Here is a 24,321-nt window from a genome sequence, read left to right as displayed (position 1 = left end):
ACTGAGGGATGCAAAGCAGCTTTTTTTCCCCCCCTTCCCTCCCAGCTGAAAACCGTGCTGCCTCCACAGCTGCCGAGTGGGGACCTCACCCAGGTTGCCTCTGCTGCCAGCTCATTCTTCAATATGTGTCGCTAATACAGAAATCCTCTCTTGCTTCTGTGTGCCTTGGAGCATTTAACATTTTGGATTGGATTCATCTGAAATCCTACTTAAGCTGACTGTCCTAAGGTCCTGAGGGAAAGACCTACAGAGGACATTACACAACACACATCTTAAGCAATGCTACCAAGTCATCTTCTTCTCCATTGACTACCAAGGCAGCCTAGTTGATCACCTTAAATTCAATGCCTAATTTTTAGTCAGTGTTATGCAACCCATCTTAGGTAAACTATTCATGTATTCAAGAGTACCTTCTGGTGCAGACAAATTGCAGGGAATGGCTCCCAGGCTTACTGCATTTAAACATAACATTGCAATCAGTTACATATTTTTTTTTTCCATGCTCTCTACTTAATCAAATTCAGCCTCCACTAAATCTACATTTATTAGTGCTGACAGTCATGCAGAATTTGTCTTCAACAATTAACACACACAAAGGCAGTGCAAAAAAAATGTAAGAAGAGGAGAATGACCACGTTGGAATGTAAGGTGGGGTTTTGGAAAAGGTTGTTCAATTTTGTGATGCTTTTTAATTTAGCCTTGCTGAACCTTTCATTATCTCATGGGCCAGTGATAATAATCAAGATCTATATTATAAGCTTTGTAGTATAATTAAAGTCACTATTTAATTGGAAGGCCTAGCTAGCACTAAACATAAGGGAATCAATAATGTATCTAATGGGAAAAGCCAGAGAAAAGCTCTACTGAATTTCAGAAATAACTGTGAAATATTTCCCCATATCCAGCACTACTCCTATGGAGACAGCATAAAGTCCAGCTCATCTTGATTCTCTGCTTAGAAGTCATGTCCTGATAAAAATGTTGCTATTCTCTTCCCAAACCCTTTAGGGTCACCCACACCTATGCACAAGAAAGCAGAAGGCAAATTATTATTGTAGTTCAGCCTAAGCATGGTCCTACCTCATAGCCATGCCCTGTTGCTGGTGACCAAGCAAAAGGAGTTTGAGAACCTTCCTGATGATGGTCTGCAAAAGTGGTTGAAGAGTTTCTCAATAATGTCTTCTTATTATTGACAAAGATGGTGACAGTTTTAATCTGTTCCTCAGCCTTCTTACTGGAGCAATTTAAGATTGTATAACTAATCAAATAAACAAACACCTAATGGTGACCTGAGATTTTGGAGGCAAAGGTTTAAACCCATATTCTAATTAATATATGATTGTTTATGCAAAGCAAGCAAAACACCAGCAGAGGCTGGGGGAATCACAAGTGGAACTTGCCCTGCTGTAGTTTGTGCTCCTTATCCCATCACTGGGCACCACTGAAAAGGGTCTGGCCCCATCCTCTTGACCCTCATCCTTTAGGTATTTGTAAGCTTTGATAAAATCCCTCTCAGTTGTCTCTTCTCCAGGCTAAATGGCCTCTCCTCATAAGAGAGAGCCTTCAGTTCCCTAATCATCTCTGTAGCCCTCTGTTGGACTCTTTCCAGTAGTTCTCTGTCTCTCTTGAACCAGTCACCCCAGATCTGGAAACAGGACCCCAGATGTGGCCTCACTAGGACAGAGTAGAGAGGAAAGAAAACCTCCCTCAACTTGCTGGTCACACTTTTTAAATACATCCCAGGATATCAGCTCATGCTTAGCTTCTTTTCCACCAGAGCTCTTTGGTCCTGCAGTATCTTCCTAAACAGGACCAAGTCATGAGTACAGGTCTCAGTGACAGTTGTGGAGGCACGGCACAAATAGGGAGCACTGTGTGCAAAGCAGGCTGGCAGTACCTATGGTTCACATGGAGTTTCCTTTCCCAGCTGAAGAAGCAAGAGATTTTTTCCACTCCTTTAAGAGCTTTACACAGTTCCAGTCTGAGTCCTTTACGACCAAATGGGAAACACTTCCCAAAAATGTAGTGATAAGCCTTTGGCATACACAGGGATATAGAAATAAGCACAACTGGCCCAGAGGCAGCAGTATGAGCAAATTTAAGTTGTCAGCTGATAGATATCCCAAATGAACTGAGCCAGAACTACAACACTAAACACTGTGCAGCTGCTGGTCAGAGCCCAGCTCTCCACTGAAGAAGCAGCAAAGGGATTTACTCAGTCCACACCAGTTCCTTCTGCTTTTGGACAAGACAGAAAGTCAGCTCAGCCTTGGGTAGGTCTCTCTGAAGCTGTATCACCAACTCTGCACCTAGACAATGTGGGTGCAAAGGTGCCTGGGCTGCTTATAGGAGACTCACAGGCAAACATCCAGCCTGTGTAACTTGGGCAAAGCTGGTTGAGGTCTGTATGAAGCCTCAGAGCACGTGTACACACATGCACCCTTTGCACTGTTCAAAATCCATCTGCACATCGATTTGGGATCTAATTAAAACAATTGGGTTAGATTCATCCCTTACTCCATTTCCCTCTAATAAACAATTCCAATCTGTTGCCCAGAGGTAATTCTGTCTGCTCCATTTCTGTCTCTTTTTTTCCCCTTCTCTCTGTTTCAGCTTATGTTATGTGTTCAACTGGAGTGGCCAAAATGTTTTGTTTTTTTGTTTTCATTTATCATGTTTTTTAAAATTTATTGATAATGGGTGCAAAAAAACCCCAAACCCCTAAAACAAACCCAAACAAACAAAAACCAAAGGAAAAAAAACAAAACCAAACTCAAAATGAGCAGAAAAATAAAGTAAAACAATTTCCTATTAAAATATCAGCCTAACTGAAATAAAAATATTGTGCCTGTACTGTGTTTGTTAACTATTGTCAGCTGAAAAAAAAGGAATTGCTTAATTTTAACTAATGCTTCATTTTACTGTGACCTGACATTGACCTGAAGGTATTGGTAGAATTTAGTGATAGAAAATACGTTATTTTAAAGCTAATTTTAGCCAATGAAACTAATGTGTCATTGGTCTACACATTTTGTTTAAATCATCATTTAGCAAACAAAAAAAAAAAAAAACGTTGCTTGCCACAAAGTATTTTTCAGTTGTCATTTTCTGCTCATCAGAAATACTGATTCCTGAAAAGCTCTGTGTCTGCTCCAGTTCAAATATTCCTTGCAAAGGGACCCATTGCATTGCACTCTGCTTAACCTGGGAGGAATCCTAAGGGTCTGTTTTAATTTGGAGATCCTTCACTCATTTTTCTAAGCAGTGCAAAGTGTACTCAGTGTCCCCAGAGGATCGGAAAAGTGGGTCATGAGGCAGAGCAAGCTGCAGAGGTGGAGAAATAATACCAGGTCTAGCCCTTTCCAATCCACTGATCCAAAAGCTGATGCTCTTTGAAAGCCATCTGCCTTCCTGCCCTGTTTCTGCAGGGACATTCAACACAGAGGGGCAAAGGAGCTGCCCTCTCTGCCAGCCTTGGGCAGGAGGCATCGTACCAGACACAGAGGACTTGCAAAACACAAACATGATTTGGCTCGAGAGAGAGCTGCTGACTGGTGCCTCAAGTATCACAGTGACTCCACAAAGCTCTACCACCAAAAGAAAGGGTCAAAAGTAAAGGTGAGCTCTTGTGGTCTCCAACAGCTTGAGCTCACCAGTTGCTGAAGGACAGTCTCTTACATAAAGGCTCTTTTCTAGCTGCTGGCATCATACTAGCTACTGTTATTAAACCCTTCAATGAACAGATCAGAGGTCTGTTTACCAAGTCTGCCCCCTTGATAGCACTGTTTGATCAATTCCAGAATCCTTTTTGATAGGTAATTAAAAAAGCTTTTCCTTAGGTATAGAGTGGAGTGAACCATTAATTACACTTCAGAGCCCTAGAGATGCAATTCCTTTGCTATTGTGAAACGTCTACAGCAAGCAACGAAAACGCTCACCTCTATAAAAGAACTGAATAAATGAAAGTAATTTCCTCAAGACCCAGGTTCCTCTGCTTTTTTGTATGGCTAAAGACTTGAGCTGCTTCTTTAAGGGGTGAATTTTCTCAATACAAACATCCATGACCATAACACAAAGAAATATCTTTGGCTGATAGAGCCAGCAGACAGAATCCATACATCAGTATTATTGCTATCACTGAACTGCCACAATGTGCTCAGCATCAAGTTGCACAAAGAAGATCAGTTAAATTAAAGATCCTCACCAAGCAGTGACAATTCCTTGTAAAAGCCAATTTAGCCATTATGGAAGCTCTGGGACTGTATTAAACTTTTCTCCAAAGTATGCATAATGCATCATAGCAAGTGGTTTTGACAAGTGCATGTGTGCGTATGTGTGGACGTGTTCTGTGTATAAAGAAAGCCCAGAAGTTATTTAAGTTGCAAAGTCAAGTGATAGAAAGTTAGGAAATGCCAGATTTACAGGTGCTGGGCCTGTTTAATTCAACCCTTTGCAATCCAGCCTCTGCATCAGATTGAACAGGGGAATTTATGTTATCCTGAGAGACAATGCTTATGTTTGGAAGCATCTGGTTAGTTAAGACTTCCCAGTGTTCCAGGATGCCACAAGCCATAAAACAAACAGCTTTTGTAAACCTGGGGACCTTCCCCCAGCACCATAATGAAATTCCCCAAGGTTTTGACTTGTTTTGCATTTTTTATCTTTGCAAATCTGCAGTCCTGTGTGGCTGGAGAACTTCTGTCTTCATGCTTGATTGGGAGGGATTGAGCCTGATCCTTTGCTACTGGATGTGGCAGTTTGGGCTGGGTGCCCCCTGCCACTGCTGCATGGGTGCCCACCCAATAGAGGTGGACACAGGAAACGGTGTAGTTCTACCCACAAATCCTGCACCCTATAAGGCCATCTGCAGAGTCATTCTCTTCCTCTTTCTTCCCTCTCTGCTCCCATGGGAGATGCCCTCTCTTATCGGGTAATGCCGGGGGGGGTATCTCAGGCCTCTTAGGCCTGACTAGGCCTAATGCCAGGAGGAGAATGGAGGGGGGGAGGGGGGCAGTCTCAGACCTGGCCAGCCTGAGACTTGCCTAGCAGTGGGAAGTGGGGGAAGGAAGAGCCCTGGGGGTTTGGGCAGACCCTCAGGTGGGAGGAGGGAAGGATTGGGAAGCTTTTGGGAATTCTGTGAGGGGTTCTGTATGCTTTAGGATATTCTTTTTCCACTATGCTTTGTAGTTTGTAGTTTTCTGTAGCTTCACCAATTGCTTTTCCACTTAAACTTTCCATCACTCTCCAATCCGTTTGCGTGTGTCATTCTTTTGTCCCTTTCGGGGCAAGAGATGTTCTGGCTGGCCTCAAACCTGCACACTGGAGCACAGACAAATTTTGTGCCATAGCTGGCAGTAGTGAAGGCTTTTATTTCCCTAAGAGGGCAGATGGATGGCTGCTGCCACTCCTGAAGCCTACTGTAGCAATGCAGCCTGTCCCAGCTAAACCTGTTCTCTTTCCTCTCAATGCCCCTAACAAATTAAGCCACTAGAAGACAAATGACTATGCAGAGGTTTATGTGGCTGGCTCTGGGTACCTCTATTCACAAGTGTGGGATCTCTATCAAAATCTCAGCTGTGTTGCTCCAGATCTATTTTTGACTGTTTAGGCAAGCATTAGCCCTTTGACATTATGGTACGAAAGGCATGCACAGAGTCGAGCAGATTTCACAGCACTCCCATGGGCAGCATTCGAGGCTATTTTACATCATTTCATGCTGTCAAAGGTAAGTGACACTAACACATGTGCTGATGTTTTCCCACACCTACACATAAGGCCAACTCTGGAGTTCTCTCCACTAAGTACTCAGGTTTATGTGATCACAACACTCATTTTGAATATGGAAGAATGCACACAGAAGTTAATCCAACAACATTTCACCATTTTCCTGGAGAATCAAAGAGGAAGCTTTAGCTTAGCTTTGTGCTTCCAAGGAAAAAATAACCTGTTCCATACAAGAGAGGCTTCTCCTTCTTTCATTGCACAGAGGAAATAGTATATGTTACCAGGGGCTAGAAAGTCCTGCTAATACTTTACTGCTGGGAAGAGAGATCAGCACATGAATTGGCTTGAGCTCTCTGCAACACATTCTCCATGGTTCTACAGCCCTTGAAAAACTTCAGCAGACTGGGGAGCAAAGGTTGGGCTGCAGCAGGGACGTGTAGATACCTGTGCTGCTTTCCCTGCCCCTTCTTCTTGTGGTTTACCTTTTACTCAAGAAATATTTTTCAAGCTTGATATCCCTGACTGTGTGACAGGGAATGGAAGTGATTCCATAAGAAGCATTAGAAATTCCCTTGTAACAACAATCCTGCAAAATTCTTTTAGCATTAATGTAGACTTCATATATACTAAAACACATGCTCTAGAATTTAGGTCCTTAAGGACAGTCAATAGTACCCAGAGCACTACTTTGGAATTATTTTTATGTATTTTAACAGAAAACAAGATTTTAACCACTTCCCACTGAGTATACAAAGCAAAATCTCAGGTCCATCCAACACTAGGTTGATTAGCTAAGCATTTCTAAATACTTATCAATCAACCATGATAAATCCTGAGTAGTCTGCTCAACACCGAGCTCAAACACATTTCATCCCTGCTGCTTGATTCCTACATCTTCTCAGAGCACTCAGCTGCACTGTGCTGCTTCAAGGCAAAATCACCAGTAAGACACCTATTACATTATGGAGAGGTCATAAGCACTTATGGAAAGATCATCAGCACAACTCTAAAATCAGCCCAGTTTGGGTTAAATCCACCAAGAAATGAAAAGAGTGTTCAAGGTCACCTTGAATGAACTCACAAACTGCTGGGGAGGTTTGCATTGTCAAAATTGCAACTTCTCTATATTACATCTCTCTTGAAACAAAGCATAGCTGGAGAGATCAATTCACAGTATGTTCTTGAACTCTTTCCCCAGGGTTGTCCGCTTTCTACACAGAGACAGGGCAAGCAGTCAAGCTGTGGGAGGTGCAATATCAGAGCAGGAAAAAAAGCAGCTCAGACATATTTATTACATCACATTAGGATCAAACTGTAATCCTGTAATTATTGTGTGAATTGTAATCTCAAGCAAGCAATTTACTGTCACCGGCGCACGAACACAACGTGCACAAAATCTGCTGCTGTCTCCTGCACTGACTTAATGATTCCTATCTTAAAGAAAAAAGCTTCTGAGTTAAAGGGAATATCTGCACTGGCAGCAGCAGGTAGGAAAGCAGAACACAGTGTGAGTGTATGGGAAAAGCATCTCTAGAGCAGAACTAACCACCCAGGTTTGTGGACTTCACTGCAGCTGAAGGACATGGAGGTGACTGCAATTTAGAAGCCTTCATGGTCATGCTGCCTGACTCTACACCTACTTAATGTAACATATTTTTTTTAATTTGCCATGTGGGGATGAAAATACCTCCTGAAAATCAATTGAACTGCAGAATGTTTACTGAAGTAGATGCAACAATCTACCAGAATAAGACAGCTGACAACAATAAAAGGTAGAGGTCAAAGATAAAATAAACTAAAAGATAACATTTCTGACCAAATCTCTTTTAAAAGAAGACTAACCCTGGAATATTACAAGTCCCACATTTGCATAGCAAAATCATGTTTACTTTCACAGATTGTGACTATGTCATGCAGACTTGAGCACAAATTTTCCCGGTTCATATCTTTAATACCTACTGGTGTGTGTAAATATATAGACCTGAACCTTTTAAATGGAAGTCAGAATGGGGAGAAAGCACAGTTTAATACTTTGGGATGTGAGTCCAGATAAGTGTTTTTATTCATAGACTGGCTATGGACTTTGTACATGGCCTTGAACATTAATTCACCCCTGCTTCTCGATTTAGAAATGAAAGGTCCTCCCTTTTTAAAAGTGAAAAGTTCTAGGAAAGACATGAATACAAATCACAAGCAGACTGAGAAGGGCTCAGTGATGAGATCTGCTATTATGAGATCGAAAGATGTGACCACTAGACAAGTCAGCACACAAAGCTGGACAAAACAAGAGTGGTTTTCCCAAAGCCTATCTCAAAGATCTGGAGGTTTAGTTCTCTCTAATATGTAATTACAGCATCTAAACCAAACAGAAAGTCAAGCTCAGCTTTGCCTTATGGCTATGATGCACAGCTATCACCTGCTTTGTAAGAAGATGTGGTACCACATGGCATCAAAGAATCACAGAATGGTTTGCGTTGGAAGGACCTCCAGAGGTCATCTAGTCCAACCTTGCTGCAGTGAGCAGGAACATTCTCTTATGGTGGATAAGAAGAGGTTGATAGGGTAGGGAGCGAAAACTGCCTCTCAAGTAGTAGAGTGAGAGTTTCCAAGAGAGATTGTATATCACAGTATCATGGTATCACAGTATATCAGAGTTTGGAAGGGACCTCAAGAGATCATTGTGTCCAACCTCCCTGCCAGAGCAGGATCACTTAGGGTAGTCCCCGCAGGAATGCATCCAGGTGGGTTTTGAAAGTCTCCGGAGAAGGAGTAGTTGTGCTTTCAGAGCAGAAAAAAAAAAAAATCTGCCCAGGAGGAAAGCAGAATTTTCTAATAGAAAATGGCAACCAAATGACAGCCAAAGCTCCTCTGATACAAGTGGATAAAAATCTTCACGTAATAAGAGCCTCCACCTTCTCCAAACTTCCACTCATTTTTCATAGCAAATTCAATCTGAAGGATTTTCCTGTGCCTCATAAATATCTAAAGAGAAGTGTTTCAATTCCAGTATCTAGAGCTAAATAGAACCTCTTCACAAGTGTCAGAACACCACCAGGAAGGCAGTTCTGCCAGTAACTTGGACACTTAATCACGCAGCATGGTCTAAGGAGATTCCCAAAGTGGGCACATCAAAAAGCTTGTTTGAAAGACTCATCCAAGCTTCCAAGTAAAACTGTTAGAGAATATAATCACTGCAGCACAAATGCTCTCATGCTTCTGACAGCTGCTGAGCTAAATTCAAGCTCTGCAACCTTTGCTTTTGTGTTTCCTCCTAGAGCATTCCTGTTTATTACCCATCTGACCACAACAGCAAATAACAAGCCAGGTGAAACTTCACTGAGTTTCATTTGGACAAACTTCACGTTGATTTTAAGGGTCATTGGACAAGATCTGATGCACACCTCAAATATCTGCATAACTGCAGGCTACTTTTTATCTCCAGAATAATTTCATGATGGATTTTGATGATCCATCAAGAGAGATGAGTCCAGGGGACAAGTCAGGATACTTGCATCCATTTGATATCAAAGAAACAGATTTTTTTTTTTCCTCTTTGCCACTTCTTTTATCTAGGCCTTGCTCTATGTAGCAAGTGTCTGAGAAAGCAAATGCTGAGTCAATACTTCTGAGATGAGATTAATATGTAGCACAACTAATGAAATTTGTAGTTAAGAGGAACTTTTGTTTTGCTGGATTTTGTTCCTCGCAGCTTGAATTGCCTAAAAATTCTAATTCAATTGCAATCTATTCACAGAGCACAGCTGTTTTGCTTGGCTAAACTTTTCTCACCACTTAATAAGACACTTTTTTTTTTTTTATTTAACTTTCAGTTCTGCCTAGGAGCCCCAGTGGGTCTTTTAAAACAGAAGATTATTATTAGAAATTAATTAAGTATTCTTTTCAATTCTGTCTCCTGAGAGTAACTAGGCATTGCTGCTGATCTCCTCTGCATTAAGACATTACTGATTGTCATTCAAAGGATGGCAGTGAGGATGGCTCAGCTGGAATGATACACAACTCCATAAATATGACAGATTTGAAAGACATTTAATACAAAACCATGATAAATCAGTAAAGATATGAAACAGATCATTGCAGGCCAGTGAAGACTATAAAAGCAGAATAAAACTAAACACACATTTGGAAGACAAAACCAAACCAAACCAAACCAAAAGCTCTTATTGCAATTATAGGGCTCTGATGGATTGATCACAGTCCGTGTTTCAGCATATTGCAAACCCTGACTGAACAATTCTAAGAACATCAAATGCAGTTAGAGGAAAGACAGTTGAGTTGATGGTTTGGTTTTCTTTAAGTGGCCAGTATCTACAGAAAATTTGCTGCCACTGCCCCACCTTCCATTGCCTGTGACTACAAGGACCACACGACTAAGCCTCCCACCCCTGGTGCTGGTTCAGCTGGCACTAGGTGACTTCTTCTAAGTGAACCAGACCCAATAAGCATCAACATCCTGATATAGGTTTTGATCTCAGGCCTTGAATATGCAGATTAATGAATTACTCATAGAATTAGCAGTGCATTTAACATGGCACTTCATGCTTGAGATGATGCTTTTTGATTTTCATTGCACTCAGGGATGTAACTGCCATCGTACTCTAACGAGGAAGGGATGGGAAGAGAAGAATGCCACCCTGGGTCAACAGAACAGCAATCAATCACTTGCTCTTAATAATAGCATGGAATTCCACTTACTTTTTTGGTCTGTAGTCAGGGATGGACCTGTCCAGTGATATCCTGTCACTGAGCTGGGCATTGTAACCGTATTCTTCATACTTAGTCTCTGATTCATGGCTATCGTCTCTCAGGGTAGCAGCCATTCCCCCCTGGCCCAAACCTCCTGGGCCTTCAACTAATCCCATGGGCTTTGCCAGACCTAAATGAAAGAACAAAAAGACCCAAGTTGTTAATATAATGGAACTGGATCTAACATCTTCCATGACCACAGAATATTTTTAGATAAATGAAATCTGAACTCTCATGAAACTCAGCTCTGAAACCCTCATGGCTCTGTGGAAATTATCCCCAGCTTTTCAAACCAAAGTCTATAGCAGCACATCTTGTAGCATCAGGGCATAATTATTAACGAGCAAAACATAAAGAATCAATTAGCAGCTTTCACAGCTTCTTCTTCCTGTGTAAATCCCCAGCAACAGGAATCTTGTTTCCAAACATTCCAAAAAGCCTCATTATCCTTAAGATAATTAAGATGAATTTTCCTCATAGGAACTGGAGGCCAAGCTCTTTCTCAGGATAGAGCATTAGAGTTCCATTCATTTTAAGAGAGATATGTTTAATTTCTACAACATGTAGGTCTGACAGTTGAACCCCATATCAATGGCACTTCTGCAGTGAGTTTTGGAGCTGAGGTTCCTGCTCTGTGGCTCTAAGACCACCTGCAGCTCTTGAATGGTTTGGGTTTAGTTCCCATACTGGGAACGCAGCTATGTAACTGGTTACCAGCTGCTACTGGGTAGGAAAATCAGGGTAAATCTAGTTTCACTGCCTGAGCCAACAGGTCATTTGGACTCAGCCACACAGCTTGCCCCACCTGTTCCCACAAAGATGTGCTAAAACTATCAGGGAGATGACACCATCTCTCACCCATATGGGGATTACTCCCTATGTCCTCTGTCCTTCAGAACTCTGACAATGTAAGATACTCAGTTCTGTGCAGCTTATAGGATCAGTGATTTTTGGACAGACTTGAGCTAAAACAATTAGCCCTATTTGGTTAGTGGTGAGGTGACAGCCAGGCAGCAATGCATTTATAGGTTTCATTCACTGGTATATTATTGGTCATCTCAAAAACACATACAAACCCAAACTAAACTGACATAAAAAATGACCACATTGCCAAGAGCTCCTTCCACAGCAACAGGCATTTAACTTGGTGCTGAATTCTCTTAAACAAGCTCCTCAAATATCCTGTGTTTAATGTCAAGCTTTCTTTTCCAAAAGGCTCACTATCAACAAGTCATTAGAAGCGAAGCAGTTATTTATAATAGCCTTGAAAACATCATGCAAATATCCTCCAAATAATTCATAATGCAGAGGAAAACAATTAGACTTCAACCTGCTCAACATTTTCCAAATGAAGAATTTTTCAAGAGGAAAATGTTGTTACTTCAACCAAACAATTAAAGAGAAAGACAGAAAGAAACTGCTAGCATTTGCCAGTAACATACACCCAAGGCAGCCCAAATCTGGGACTGTCTTCTCCAAGCTATGACAAGGTCTGGGACAGTTTAGTCCCTCATGAGGGAATGTCTCTTACACCTCATGGCTAACACTGTCCTCACTTGTTACAACTCCATCATCATCTCTGCTTAATTACAAGACAGGATGGAGAGACAGTGGCTTGTTAGTGGTCTGAAAGAGTAAAGATAACATTTTCTGCTATAGTGTTTAGGAGAAAATCCTGCACTAAGGTGAAGTGCAGCACTATGAATTGTCTGAACACAAAAGGACCAGCAGGAATTTTGATACTGAATTTCAGACACTGCCTGCAAAAACAGATACCTCATACTGTAATCAGTGGTCCCAAGTCAGGACAGATCTTAATTGTGTTTGTGTCTTTGATGTCTTCTTCATGTTCCTCATCATCAGGCACTGAAATGCTCAAGTGCCTCAGAAAGAATCATGAGTCTTAGGAGGAGGGGTGAGGACATAAGAAGAATAAAAAGGATTCCTTACAGAAAAGCTTTCTTGTAGTGGTCAAGCTTTTAAAAAATTCAGACAGCTCCAAGCATTTAAGCCTAGGAAGTTGTTGAAAAGAAAGAAAACCAAGAGCCTTATACAGCCATGGTCTCCTCAGAGGTGTGTGGGGGAGGTGAACTCCAAGTCTCACAAGCAAGGGAAATTGAACAAAGGCATGAGCAGAAACCCCACAGGCCACACACCCATGAGGGGAAAGTAGAAAGATAAAGCTTCGAAACAGCATCTTTTTCTAGGGTATTGTATTACTGGGATACTGAGAGAAAAGACCAAAGCACTGAGTGTCTGGGATTGATACTGATGCTTAATCAATAACCAACTTCTTCAAAGCTGCAAGTGAAACAAAATGTCAGGGAAAGTGAAAGGCATGCTCAAGGCAAGGGGATGTGGTGTCAGCAGACATCTCTCTTCTTCAGTCACACTGCCACACCAGGATTTTGGACAACATTTGGAAATGCCAAACAGAGCTCTCCCACTGTTTAATGACTACTCATTTTCTGTAGGAAAAGTGGAGGACAAGACAGTCATGGTTGCTGTTGAAACTTAACTAAACCACATGAAGAACAGCGTTGCAATTACTGGTTTCAAACAAGACATCCTTTACCTTCCTCAGTGAAGCACTTCAATACATGTTAAATATTTCTGAACATGTTTTAGGGAGCTCCAATGTGAAGGAAATTGTAACATTTGCCCCTTTTTTTCAATTTAGGATGGGAGGCTATTTGGTACTTGGACTAACTTTAATGTTTAATATTACTTGCTTTGGAAAAATTAGAACAGAAGGGCCTAATGTTGCCATCCTTGGCCTGGTAGCTAGTCCTTGCTCAGGAAATTACAGAAATTACATGTTTTGAGACTAAATGTCTCCCCACCCAGAAGGAAAACTTCTAATCTTCAAGCATGATACAGCCTTAGATTTAAATGATGTTAGCAGCAAGCAGTGGTGCTGCATGTCTCTGCTTTGCTTGCCCAATACACAGCATCCTAAAGAGGGGTGGCAGGGCTCAGTTTCAGAGAAATGTCAACAGGAACAAAACAAAAGCATAGAGAAGCCTTACTAAAAAACAGTCAAATTAGGCACTGGAGAAGGTAAAGAATCCAGAAAACTAAACACATCATAATGCCTGAGTTCCTGAAAGACTACCACGTGTAAATGCATCTGTTGATCATTTGGAATCATCTGGGCTGGGTTCTGATGTTACACATCAAGGAAAACCGAAGATGACTTCTAACTGACCTGCTTTGATGAAAGGGTCTCCAGGATGTGGTGTGCTCATTTGATGTTAAGCACCAATTTAATTCCAGTAGCTGAAAACTATTCTTTATTCTCTTGCAGTACACATAACAAAGCACTTGAGTCCTTATGGCACAAGTAAGAGGGGAAGGAAAATTTCAACCCAAGCACTTTGTTGTTTGTCTAATGACAGAAGGAGTTAGAGAACCTTTTGAAGCAGGCATACTGGCAATTATTTCATGAATCTTTTTCCTGAATCTGATGTTCTAGCTCTTCATGCTAGAATAATGCTAATAATGCTAGAATAATCATGCTAATCTGATCTTGTTCTATGAAAGTCATCATATGTCTGACTTACTTTCAGAGGACGTTTCCCATTCATTATCCAAATTGGAGCAGCAGCATCCTCTCAAAAAAAAGTTGGTCTAAAAAGTAGAGACCAGGAGAAAGGTGATGGGATACAATGCATGTACCCTCAGGTATGGCTGAAGCAGAGGCTGCTGGTGAACAAGACACACTTTCCTGTACATCATCCAGATCATCCCTCATATGAGGTGCCCCCAACAGTCTGGGATCATGGAACAGAAACATCTCATCAGTGATCCTTCATTGTGGTGAACAGGAGCACAGCACCTGAGAGGATATGGAGGAGCAGAATACTCTCCAGTAGTGCTCCCACAAGATGCACAGAAGGGCTGCCAAAGGCAGTCAGAAAAGGAGAGTTATTTGTGCCCTAGGGTTTGGGTGTTTTCTGCTCATTGAAAACCCAGCCAGCCTTCAGGGACAGCTCAAAGGAAAAGTCATTCCCATGGGCCTTGCCTACTGGAACAAGAGGGAAAGGGACACATTTCTGAAAATCCTGCTGCTTGGCAGAGACACAATTGCTATTGATGTTACATGCTGGGTGTCTAGGTCCTACAGTGATGGGGAGCAGTGTAGAACTTCAAAAGCACAGAGGGGGAAGCGCTTCTGGGTCAACTTCCAGCATATACCTTGGTTTTAGCCAGAGCAGAGTAGATGAGAGCACTTTTCTGCTCTCTTCTTTCAAAGCTTCTTGCAGACTTCCAGATTCTCTTTTCTTTGTGTTACTAGCACCCATTGCATCCATTTTTCCATGGCTTGTGAAATCCTTGTGCGCAGCATTGCTGATAGTGTAAGCCAGTGGGTCCTATCAGAGCCAAAGATTCAAAATCCTGCTGCCAGCTCTGAAATGGTGATGGGCATAGGGGAGAGAAGGAACCACAGTGGCAATGCCCAGTGAGCTGCTGTTTTTCAAGCTGTCTTGTCTTTAGATCCCGAGACTAAAAAGATGTACAGCCCATACACTGGGATCAGTCATAGCCAGTTCAATGCTGCAGATGACAATGAGGTCACAAATAATTACTGTCTGTCAGTCATAGCAAATTTATTGCTCTCACTGCAGACATTTCTGTTTAAGACAGAAATTGCTGAGAGAATGGAGAGCAGAATGAACCAGTCTTAGTTTCTTAACCAGATTAATTACTCTGCAGTATGCATAATTTTCTAGGAAGGAAAGAGACCTTCTATTTTTCACCATAAATCCTGTCACAGCAGGAAAATTACTGAAGAGATTTATGTGAGAAACTATGGCAAAAGTAGGCTCAAACTCTATCTGTGATTATTTTCACTGTGCATTTTTTTATTTGCAACACAATTCCAGGCAGCTGCAAATCAGGCTCAGCCAAGGTTCTCAGATCTACTAACCTTCTGACAATTCAAAATAAAAATAAACAATTCAAAATAATTACACACCCACATTCACAAAAGTACAGGTCTGTTCTTAGCCTTTTCCTGACTTTCCTGCCACTTCTGGCAGGGCCAACTCCCCTTCAGCAACTGGCTCTGCTCCCTCACCTCGTCCCTCTTTCACCAGAAATCTGCCCAGTTGCAACAGGACTACAAAACTGCACAACAGAGTAATTCAAGATGGAAGCATTAGGGCTGATTCATTAGGTGCAAACACCGGTGAGGTTGGACTCTCAGTGTCATTTGAGATTGGGAGGAGTCGTCCTACCCACCTTTGAGCAGAAGTGACCTGCTGAAAGGTTAAGGAACTCCCCAGGAGTGCACAAATTCTGGCAGAGCCAGCAATCAAAACCAGCGACTGCCTGAATTCTTGTGATTAATTTGGGAATTAAAAAGCAGCCTTCCTCAGCATCTCAGGTCTATTCTGGCAAAAATCTGAAGCATTTTCTGCCCAGCTAATGATGTGGGGTAGCATCATATGGCATCACATGTAGAATGGTATTTCTCTTTTCTCCATTCTGCGATGCCTACCTGACTCAACAACAAAATGCTGAGCAAGTTCCATAGCCTGCATTTTCTTTTTCCTCCTTCTTCCATGCAGCATGCTTTACTTTTGCTAAAGGATATAATATATAAAAAAAAAAAAAAATTGTCAAAACCAGGTATCTGCCTCTTTTCTTGGCTCCCATAAATATTATGGCTAATGAAGAAACGACCATAGATAGAGAATGACTCTTTGCAGTTGCCTTGCAAATACACAAAAAAACCCCAAAAACCTGAATACATGAGAAGTTCAGTGCACCAAAATTAAACCAGTAAAAGCATTTTGCAGTTGTAAGCACAAGGATCAACAATATCCAGTGGAAAAAAAAATCTTGTTTGAAATTATTTCACTGTCTGACACAATTTCAGACAACTTTGCACACAGTAGTATGCAGCATAAGGAGTCAGTAGTGTCTAGCTCATGATTCAATCTAAATGTTAAACAGAGCCTGGCCCTTAATTTCTGCATACCCCAACTTTCCATATCCCAAATCAGTTTCTCTCACCATGACCCTGCAGTAAGCCTACATAATATATAAGATCTGCTGCTCACAGAACTGATCTAAATTTTGTCCATATCATAGGTGCTTGCTTTCTGAGCTACAGGGAATGCTGGATGTGAATGAGATTTAGCCTTGCATACAGAAACAGTCAAAAAAAAAAATCACACTCCACAGGGACACAGGCTCCAATTCTCTGCAAAGAGAAGAGCAACAAACAAAACTCCATCCAAGTTAAATGACTCCAGCACATCCATTTATCCTAAATCCAAAATACAGTCCTATTCTTAATAGCTGTAATCAAAGTTTGCTGCATACTTGCTTGAAGGATTTATGCCCCCTAGTTTCCAGCATCAGCCCCAAGTATCTTTGAAGATATACCAGAGAGAATACCAACAGTATCCTGTGGCTGAAAAGGGAAAAAAGTTCAATACCTTGTAAAGCTGAAGTGCTTGATGTGCAACTTTTTGGGTCTGGGAACTATGAAGTGCAGTGGTTTTGTACCTTGACCTCATCATGGGGGTTGGACTTGCTGATCTTCAGAGGTCCTTTCCAACCCCTACCATCCTGTGATCTCTAGATGCTTCTGCCTGTTCAAGTGGAAGCCTGTGACAGTGTTTCTCAACCTCCATCTGCTGACATGAATGACAATCCTGTAGGTCATCTATCTGTGAGAAGACCACTGAATGATGGTGAAGGGATGACTGTAGGAGGGTGGTTCCTTTTCTGCCCACAGGAGATAGTCAGGCAGAGAGAATGAACAGTAAGTAGCCTTGGAAATAAAGTAGATTAGAACAAATTATCTGGAAAGAGGACTGATATCCAACCCCTATGTACTTTGCCCTGCATTTTTTCTTCTTTAAAACAGAGACATTCCCTGGTTGCAAAGAGCACCCTGAGACACAGGCTATGAGGATCTGTCAACTGCTCCAAGTATACTGGATTGAAAATGCCATAAAAAAGCCTCAGGGCTGTTACTAGCATCTGGGCTAGAAGCTGACCCTTATTCCATCCTACACACTGTCCCTACCATATTGATATATTAATCCTTAAAGCCTTTATAGTAAGCCCTCCCAGGACAGAATTTGGCCAGAACAGTTTTTTTTTTTCCTTAATGCTCTCCCATCATGTAGTCTAGATGAAGGACACCATTGTAGCAGATGCTACATGAGCCCAGAGAGAGAGTTCCTACCCCCAAGAGCTTGCTATCAGTGTTGAAGACAAGAAACAGATGCAGAAATATAATGAGGGAAGAAGACAATAAGACAGCATGGATCAGTAGGAGAGGCAGAGGTTGTGTTAGCCTGTGGATTTCACCCTTGTACTAACAGCAAAACAAGTTGTTTTGTAGCTCACTGGAGGATCTTTGCTACCCTAGTGAACAGAGTCTGTCCCAATGCATCCCCCATACACAGAGGTCTTCTTAGGGCTGAAAAGGAGAGGATTCCTGTGGAAAAGTAACCTAGGGACAAGATTTATAGTCCTCAAAATTACAGGATCAAGCTGCTTCTGAAATGATTGCTGTTACAGAAAAGCTTGTGATAAAAGCTCCCTACTCATTGAAGTTATTTTGAGACAATGAAAGATGGCAGTTCTGATATGTGTAAGACAAGATTCCTGCTGAGAAGCCTCAGCACAACTCCTTCTGTGACTACAGAGGGAAGGAGTCCATGGGGATCTCTGGTAAAGCTGCTCCATGCCAAATTCCCAGCACAACTTAAAACTTTGAAGAAGAGGAGAGAAAAATCTGAGGAAATAGAGAGAAAAATGTGTAATGGAGGACCAGGTGTAGGAGGCCAGTGTAGTAGGAAGAAACGTGTTAGCAGAGCACTGGAACAGGCTCCCCAGAGAGCTTGTGGAGTCTCCTTCTCTGGAGACTTTCAAGACCCATCTGGAAGCATTCCTGTGTGACTCTAGCTTCTATGGTCCTGCTCTGGCAGGGGGGTTGGACTCAATGATCTTCAGAGGTCCCTTCCAACCCCTAACATCCTGTGAGCTGTCTTGGCACAGTGTGGAGAATGAGCAAATCCATCAATGCATGCAACAGGAACATAATGTCCTTGCACAGCCATCTTCTCTCCCTGACCTGCTATTCAGAGGTATGGCACACATGCCCCTGCTGGCTTCATCAGCCCTCTTACAGGCCTAATTTTCTCTTCATTGGCTTGGCAGAAACAGTAGCATTGCACAGGTTACTCCCTCTCCAGACAGAAAATTCATTAGTGCTTTTTAATTGGAAGAAATACTGTGTTTTTATGTACACATATCTAATATCAAAAGTAATTACTTCTATAGAATAGTCATTTGGAGCTGGTTTCCCCTTGAGATGAGAAAATGTCTTCTAATTACAACAGATAATTTAGGAGGAGATAAACAGATTGATGACTGGAAGGACCAAGAAATAGGAGCCACACAGACCAGTGGAGATGAAGATAAAAGCTTATAGATAGTAAGAGAGACGCCTGAGTTTTGTCAAAGCCTTGATATGAACAAAAATCAATTTCTTAAAGAGTAGGAATCCTTAAGTAAGGAAAATCTCTGTAACATATTTTACAACTTGGAGTAACAAAGCCAGGGAGATAGCCTAGCCAACATGCAGCATTGTAAATTATACATCTGTGATTCTGATTTTATTTTAAACTTTCATTTCAATGATCAAAAAGATCATTCACAGGGAAAGATCAGTTTGTGGGCTGTGAATAAATAACAGACGCCAGGATTCTTCTAGAAGTTCTAAAATCCCAGAGGACTTGTGGTTTGTGCTGGTGAAACATATAAAATAGATCTTTCTCTTCAGGGCTTTGGAGGAAAGCCAGAAAATTCTTCTGGTGATGGCATAGATTTGGACTTAGGAGAGCTGAGCTGAAATGTTGGTGTAGTTGCCTGGCAGCCCACTGATATTAAAAGCAGACAAAATTAAGAGTGTCATCAGTTTGGTATCTTGTCTCTGGCAGTAGCCAATACCTGAGGCTTCAGAAGAAACGAAACACAAATCGTAAAGAACTTGGCCAATTAAACTCTGCACAGTTCCTGGAAGCAAAGTTCGCTTCTGAACCCCACAGGCAGGTAACTAAAGCCCTGAAGCATAATATTAGATTATGCTCATTATCTTAACTCAGACAGGTAGAAATAGGGCTTCAAACTACCTGGTGTCCTTTAAAGACCAGCCACTAATATTGGATTGAATGGCTTCCTGCAGCAACGAATTCTCTGCTACTGTCACGGTCAGAGTGTCACTGACTCACATGAAATGGATCATCTGTATCAATATATTAGATTTTCTTTAGTTTTTCCAGGGAAACAGAGGTGAGGTCTCCCGGGGAAAGTGATCATTAAAACGATAACAGAGCCATTCCAGAGAAATGGAAAGAGGCTTCTCCTTGAAAAGCTCCAAGGTGGAAAAGTTGAAACTTTGGGGCTATTTAATTAGATTCAGGAACAAGCTGCTGCTTCAAGTTAAAGGGTTTTCATTTCATAAATGAGGACAAGATCTTTTGACAAAACAAGGAGTTTGCTGGTGTGAATCAGAGGTAGGGAAGAGAAGCAGCAGACCACTGCAGGAAGGGGATTCTGACCCAAGGTCTGACAGGATGGAGCCTACGGCTGAAAAGATGCTGTTGGCTGAAGTGACATTTTCTTGCACCTGTAGAGCTGACCTCACGTCTCTGTTAAAAATACCTCTTGGATTTCTGACTCAGTTCTGGATGAGAAATCCCTGACTGGCCTATTGTCAGACCGGCTCAACTACAGCAGTAAATCCCACAGGTGAGGTTCCATAAGGAATAAATTCTCTTCAACTATTAAGGAATCTATAAAAAGCATATCTATCTGACTTCAAGTCCTACACAGGCTTGTACTGCTCTAGACTCCATCGTGCTGATATTAAAGTCTAAACTGACCAAAGCCTGTATCACATCCCACATTGCCAAACTTGCCAAATTACTTCCTTTCAATCCAAGTTTCAGTCAGGCACCCTTGCAGCTCTGCTCTGACTCACAGGGATTGTGTCCAAGACTAAGCAAGACTCTTCTTCCCTGCTAAAGGGTGTTTGGTGAGCTCTCAAGAAGGGCCAAACGAGCCCCGATCCTGTAGCATCATTTTGCAGTCATGCTCCACAATTATTTGCAGCCATTGGTAGGCCTCCTTGCTCATTTACTCCAACAGCCTGCTATTAAATTAAACTAACACAATCACACAGGCAGCTTTTTCCAATCCCAAAGTCACAGGCAACACTTGTGCTTTGTATGAATGAGAAGCTCCTGGCTGTTCAACCCATTTCACGCAGCAGAAGGTGAGCAGCGCTCACCCAGACGTAGCAGCTGCTGGAACTCAAAATCACATCATGCTTGAAAGAAGGATCACCAAGTCCAGCTCTAGCAATGCTACTACAATGAAGAGACAATGTAACACCTACAGACCTGCTGGCTATGTCCACTGTCCTCCCTTCTATGCTCTAAACAGTCGCTGCCTGGTGTCTTTGTTGGCCACGGGAGAATCAAATGATTTGAAGAGGTCACCAGTTTTGCCACAGAGCAGTGCTGATTCTCTGTCTGCTGCCTCTGAATCTTACCATCAGGCACTTCTCCTGGTAGAAGAGATCAGCTGCTACTAAGGACATGAGATTTTGAATACGTCCCTCAGATCCTTGAAAATTAATTTTGATATTGGTTTTGAGGAGGAGCCAGAGAGAGTCCTGATTCTTCCCTTTTCCTTTCAGACTGATGTGGCCTTATGGAGTCTTTTGCACCATTGCACAGCAGCACTGATATCTGGCTTTAACCCATACTCCTTTTCCTGACAGACAGCCTATTTTACACCTGTAGATATGTGCATTTTTCTTGAGCTGTGTTTGTGTGCTTCCTTTTCAGGCACAGCTTTGACACCTCTCAGGGAGTTTGGCTCGGACATTTGGTTTGCATCTCTGCCCTTCCTCTGCCCTCCTCCCTCCACTTTATTTTCATAGCTCATGTCAACATGCACTACAGCTGTGCCTTGCTCATCAGTGCCAGGCTGCAGTGCCTACTTCCATCAGCCTCTTAATATGCGTATGATTTAATTTTCTACCAGCAGGACAAGTCAGCTCAAACCCAAGCACAGGACACTTTTGAAATAGCAAAAAAACAGCCCAGAATCCAGCATCTAAATCAAAAGCCTTACAATTTCTGGCAGTTTTGAAGCTACAATGGATGCAGAAAGTTACTGTGCAGAGGTCTCCTAATTGATGAGATAAATTGGCAGCCACATTTACAGCAGAGCTGTCAGAGGATGTGCCACAACTAAAGATCTCATTCTCTCCTGCTCACAGAGGAGGAGCAGGAGTAGAAAGAGCCCACAGTGCTGAGATTCATACTTGGTTTTGAAGTGCCTTGCTATTGTTTAAGGAAATGTTGAGTCTGGATTAAGTTTTGGCTCTAGAGAGGGAAGTGTTCGTGCTTGCAATTCATAAAAGCAAGCTTATTTAGAAATGAAAGACACAATGTTGCATGGATAGCTTATAACATACAATTAATCAGGGATTTATCAGGGAACAATAAAAAGAATTAGGTACCATAGTCTCTGGAGGAAATAAATCAAAGGATGAGATAGCTTTGCAAAAGAAAGGAGAAATGAGGATAAAGAGCAATTGTCAATAAATTTGAGGAAATAAAGATGTAATGTTAGGGGAAAAATATTGGCACAATGTTTTATTTAAAAGTGGTAATAAAAACATTGCTTGCTTTGATTTCTGCCCTTTCTGGTTTATTGTTGATATAAAGATAAATTGACTCAGGCTTCCAGGAGCGGGAAAGCTACGATCCACTGTTACAGGCACTTTAAAACCCAGCACTGCTATAATACCTGATTCATTATTAACAAGATTGGCTTCATTGTGTGTTGATATTTCAATGAATTGGCTCTGACTTATGGCTAGCTGAGGCCCTGACAAACTCACTGCAAGACAAATTGGGCTTTGCTTGTCAAAGGTGAGGTGCATTTGATAACAACATGCTCTTTGATTCACCTAACAGAGTACCTGAAAGCTATCATACAGAGAGAAAATTCAGATTATGTATAAATGGCAAGTGAGTGTTTCAAATTGTGGATCAGACTTCTCCAGTTTACCTTCCTAGTAGTGTTTATCTGGTTCCCACCAAGGCAATGTAGAAAGAAATTCAAGGTTTCTGAGACTCACTTTCACTTCAAGCTTTCCTTTCCTTTATGCAGAAATTTCATATAAAGATCATAGAATCAGTCAGGGTTGGAAGGGACCACAAGGGTCATCTAGTTCCAACCCCCCTGCCATGGGCAGGGACATTTCACACTAGATCAGGCTGGCCAGATGAATGTTCCTGTCCCCTGATGTGTCTCAGGTTTGTACCTATGGCTACCTTATGAGATGTTAAATTATGCAGTAAAGGGAGAAATGAAGACAGAAGGAGAAGAAGATCCTTCAGCAAAGAGACAGGCATGAATCAGGATTTGAATTGCAGAAAACTGAGGACTGAGTTTACAGCTTAGACTCGTCACTCCTCAAGGACACAAATCAGACAAGCTAGCTGGTCATGCTTAAACTTCAGGCCAGACCCATATCTCCAATTGACAAAAAAAGAGCTTTCCAGCACCAAATGGTCCCACAGAAAGCCAATACTGAGCCCCGTGGGGTATGAAGGGTATCTGATGAGATGAAGAGCAGGGGCATGCTTCACACTGCCTAGCAGAGAACAATGCTGGGTCATTTCTCTGCTCCTAGCAAAATTTAATTATCCAGTCACTACTGAAAGGCAATGAGACAAGCTAGTGGGACCCAAGTCTGCCATTTGAGGAAGCTGAAAATAAAGGAGGCTTTTGGGCAGTACTGGTGTAGCGTCAGGGAAATTTCATGCTGCTATAGCTGAAGTAAGCAGGAAAGCACAGGAAAAAAGAAAGAAACAAACAAACCAAATTCTGTGTTAACATATAGCAAACTAACAGAGCAAGCAGAAGAATTTAATGTGAAGATCTGAGTCTGGATCCTTTAAAAGCTAAGAACTTTATTTTCCTGTGTGTGTTTAAATGAGTGAAAAACCCATTTGTCACCAATCTGTTTTTTAGCCTGGTTTGCTAAGACAAAACAGGTTGTGGGATCATGCTGTTCTGCATTTGTCTGTCAGTCTGCTTCCCTCTCTCATACTTTCCCCTCACCTCTGCTCATTAGATTTTGAGGACTGTGTCTCATTTCAGCCAAAGCTTGGCAGACAGTCAGAGGTCTCCCAAAATTACATTTCTGCAAGTGTCAGGGAAGTCGACATCTGGGGAGAAATTGGCATTGAAATGTTCCTACTGAGAAAAAAGGGTCAGGGAAAGATCAAACACGAAAGACCTGCTGGAACTATTAGAGACCACCCAGCAATTCACCTTTGGGATACCAATCCACAACAAAGTCTGCTTTCTTGCTTTTGTTGCTCAAGGAACTAAAGATTTGCTTTTAGGATTAATTGTGGTGATTACTGGATGTCTACTGGACATCTGGCTGTTATTGATACCTTTGATTAACAATATCACGAGATAAGATGCTACACAGACTAGTCTGGACTCAGACCCCCTCAGTTAAATAGAGGTCACAGATAAGGGGAGGGGATGGAAAGAGCAGATTGATGAGCTGGCACCACAGTTAAAGAGCAAAGGAAATGAAGCCAAAGTCTCCCACACCTGGGTCTTGTATTTCAGCAGCTCTAAATATTTTTCAAAAGCAAACACTGAAGCTCCTCCTTTTTAGCCCACGTTCCAGTTTCTCTGAGCTTACACATGCTTCTTGTCAGGTGTTAGCAGCAATGATGAGGACAGCTTCAGTGATAAAGC

General features: G+C 41.9%; 1 protein-coding gene across 1 annotated transcript in view; it reads right to left on the bottom strand.

The window, feature by feature from the left end:
* Positions 1–24,321, bottom strand: part of GALNT9 (polypeptide N-acetylgalactosaminyltransferase 9) — a 156,486-nt gene that overhangs the window by 119,952 nt on the left and 12,213 nt on the right. The window contains exon 2 of the mRNA XM_054392728.1: positions 10,438–10,618. Coding sequence (XP_054248703.1) covers positions 10,438–10,618 — 181 coding nt within the window. The remainder of the gene's footprint in view (positions 1–10,437; positions 10,619–24,321) is intronic.

The sequence above is a fragment of the Indicator indicator genome, chromosome 26 (genome assembly GCF_027791375.1).
Source record: "Indicator indicator isolate 239-I01 chromosome 26, UM_Iind_1.1, whole genome shotgun sequence".
In the NCBI taxonomy this organism is placed as follows: Eukaryota; Metazoa; Chordata; class Aves; order Piciformes; family Indicatoridae; genus Indicator; species Indicator indicator.
This window is presented reverse-complemented; position numbering and strand designations above follow the sequence as displayed.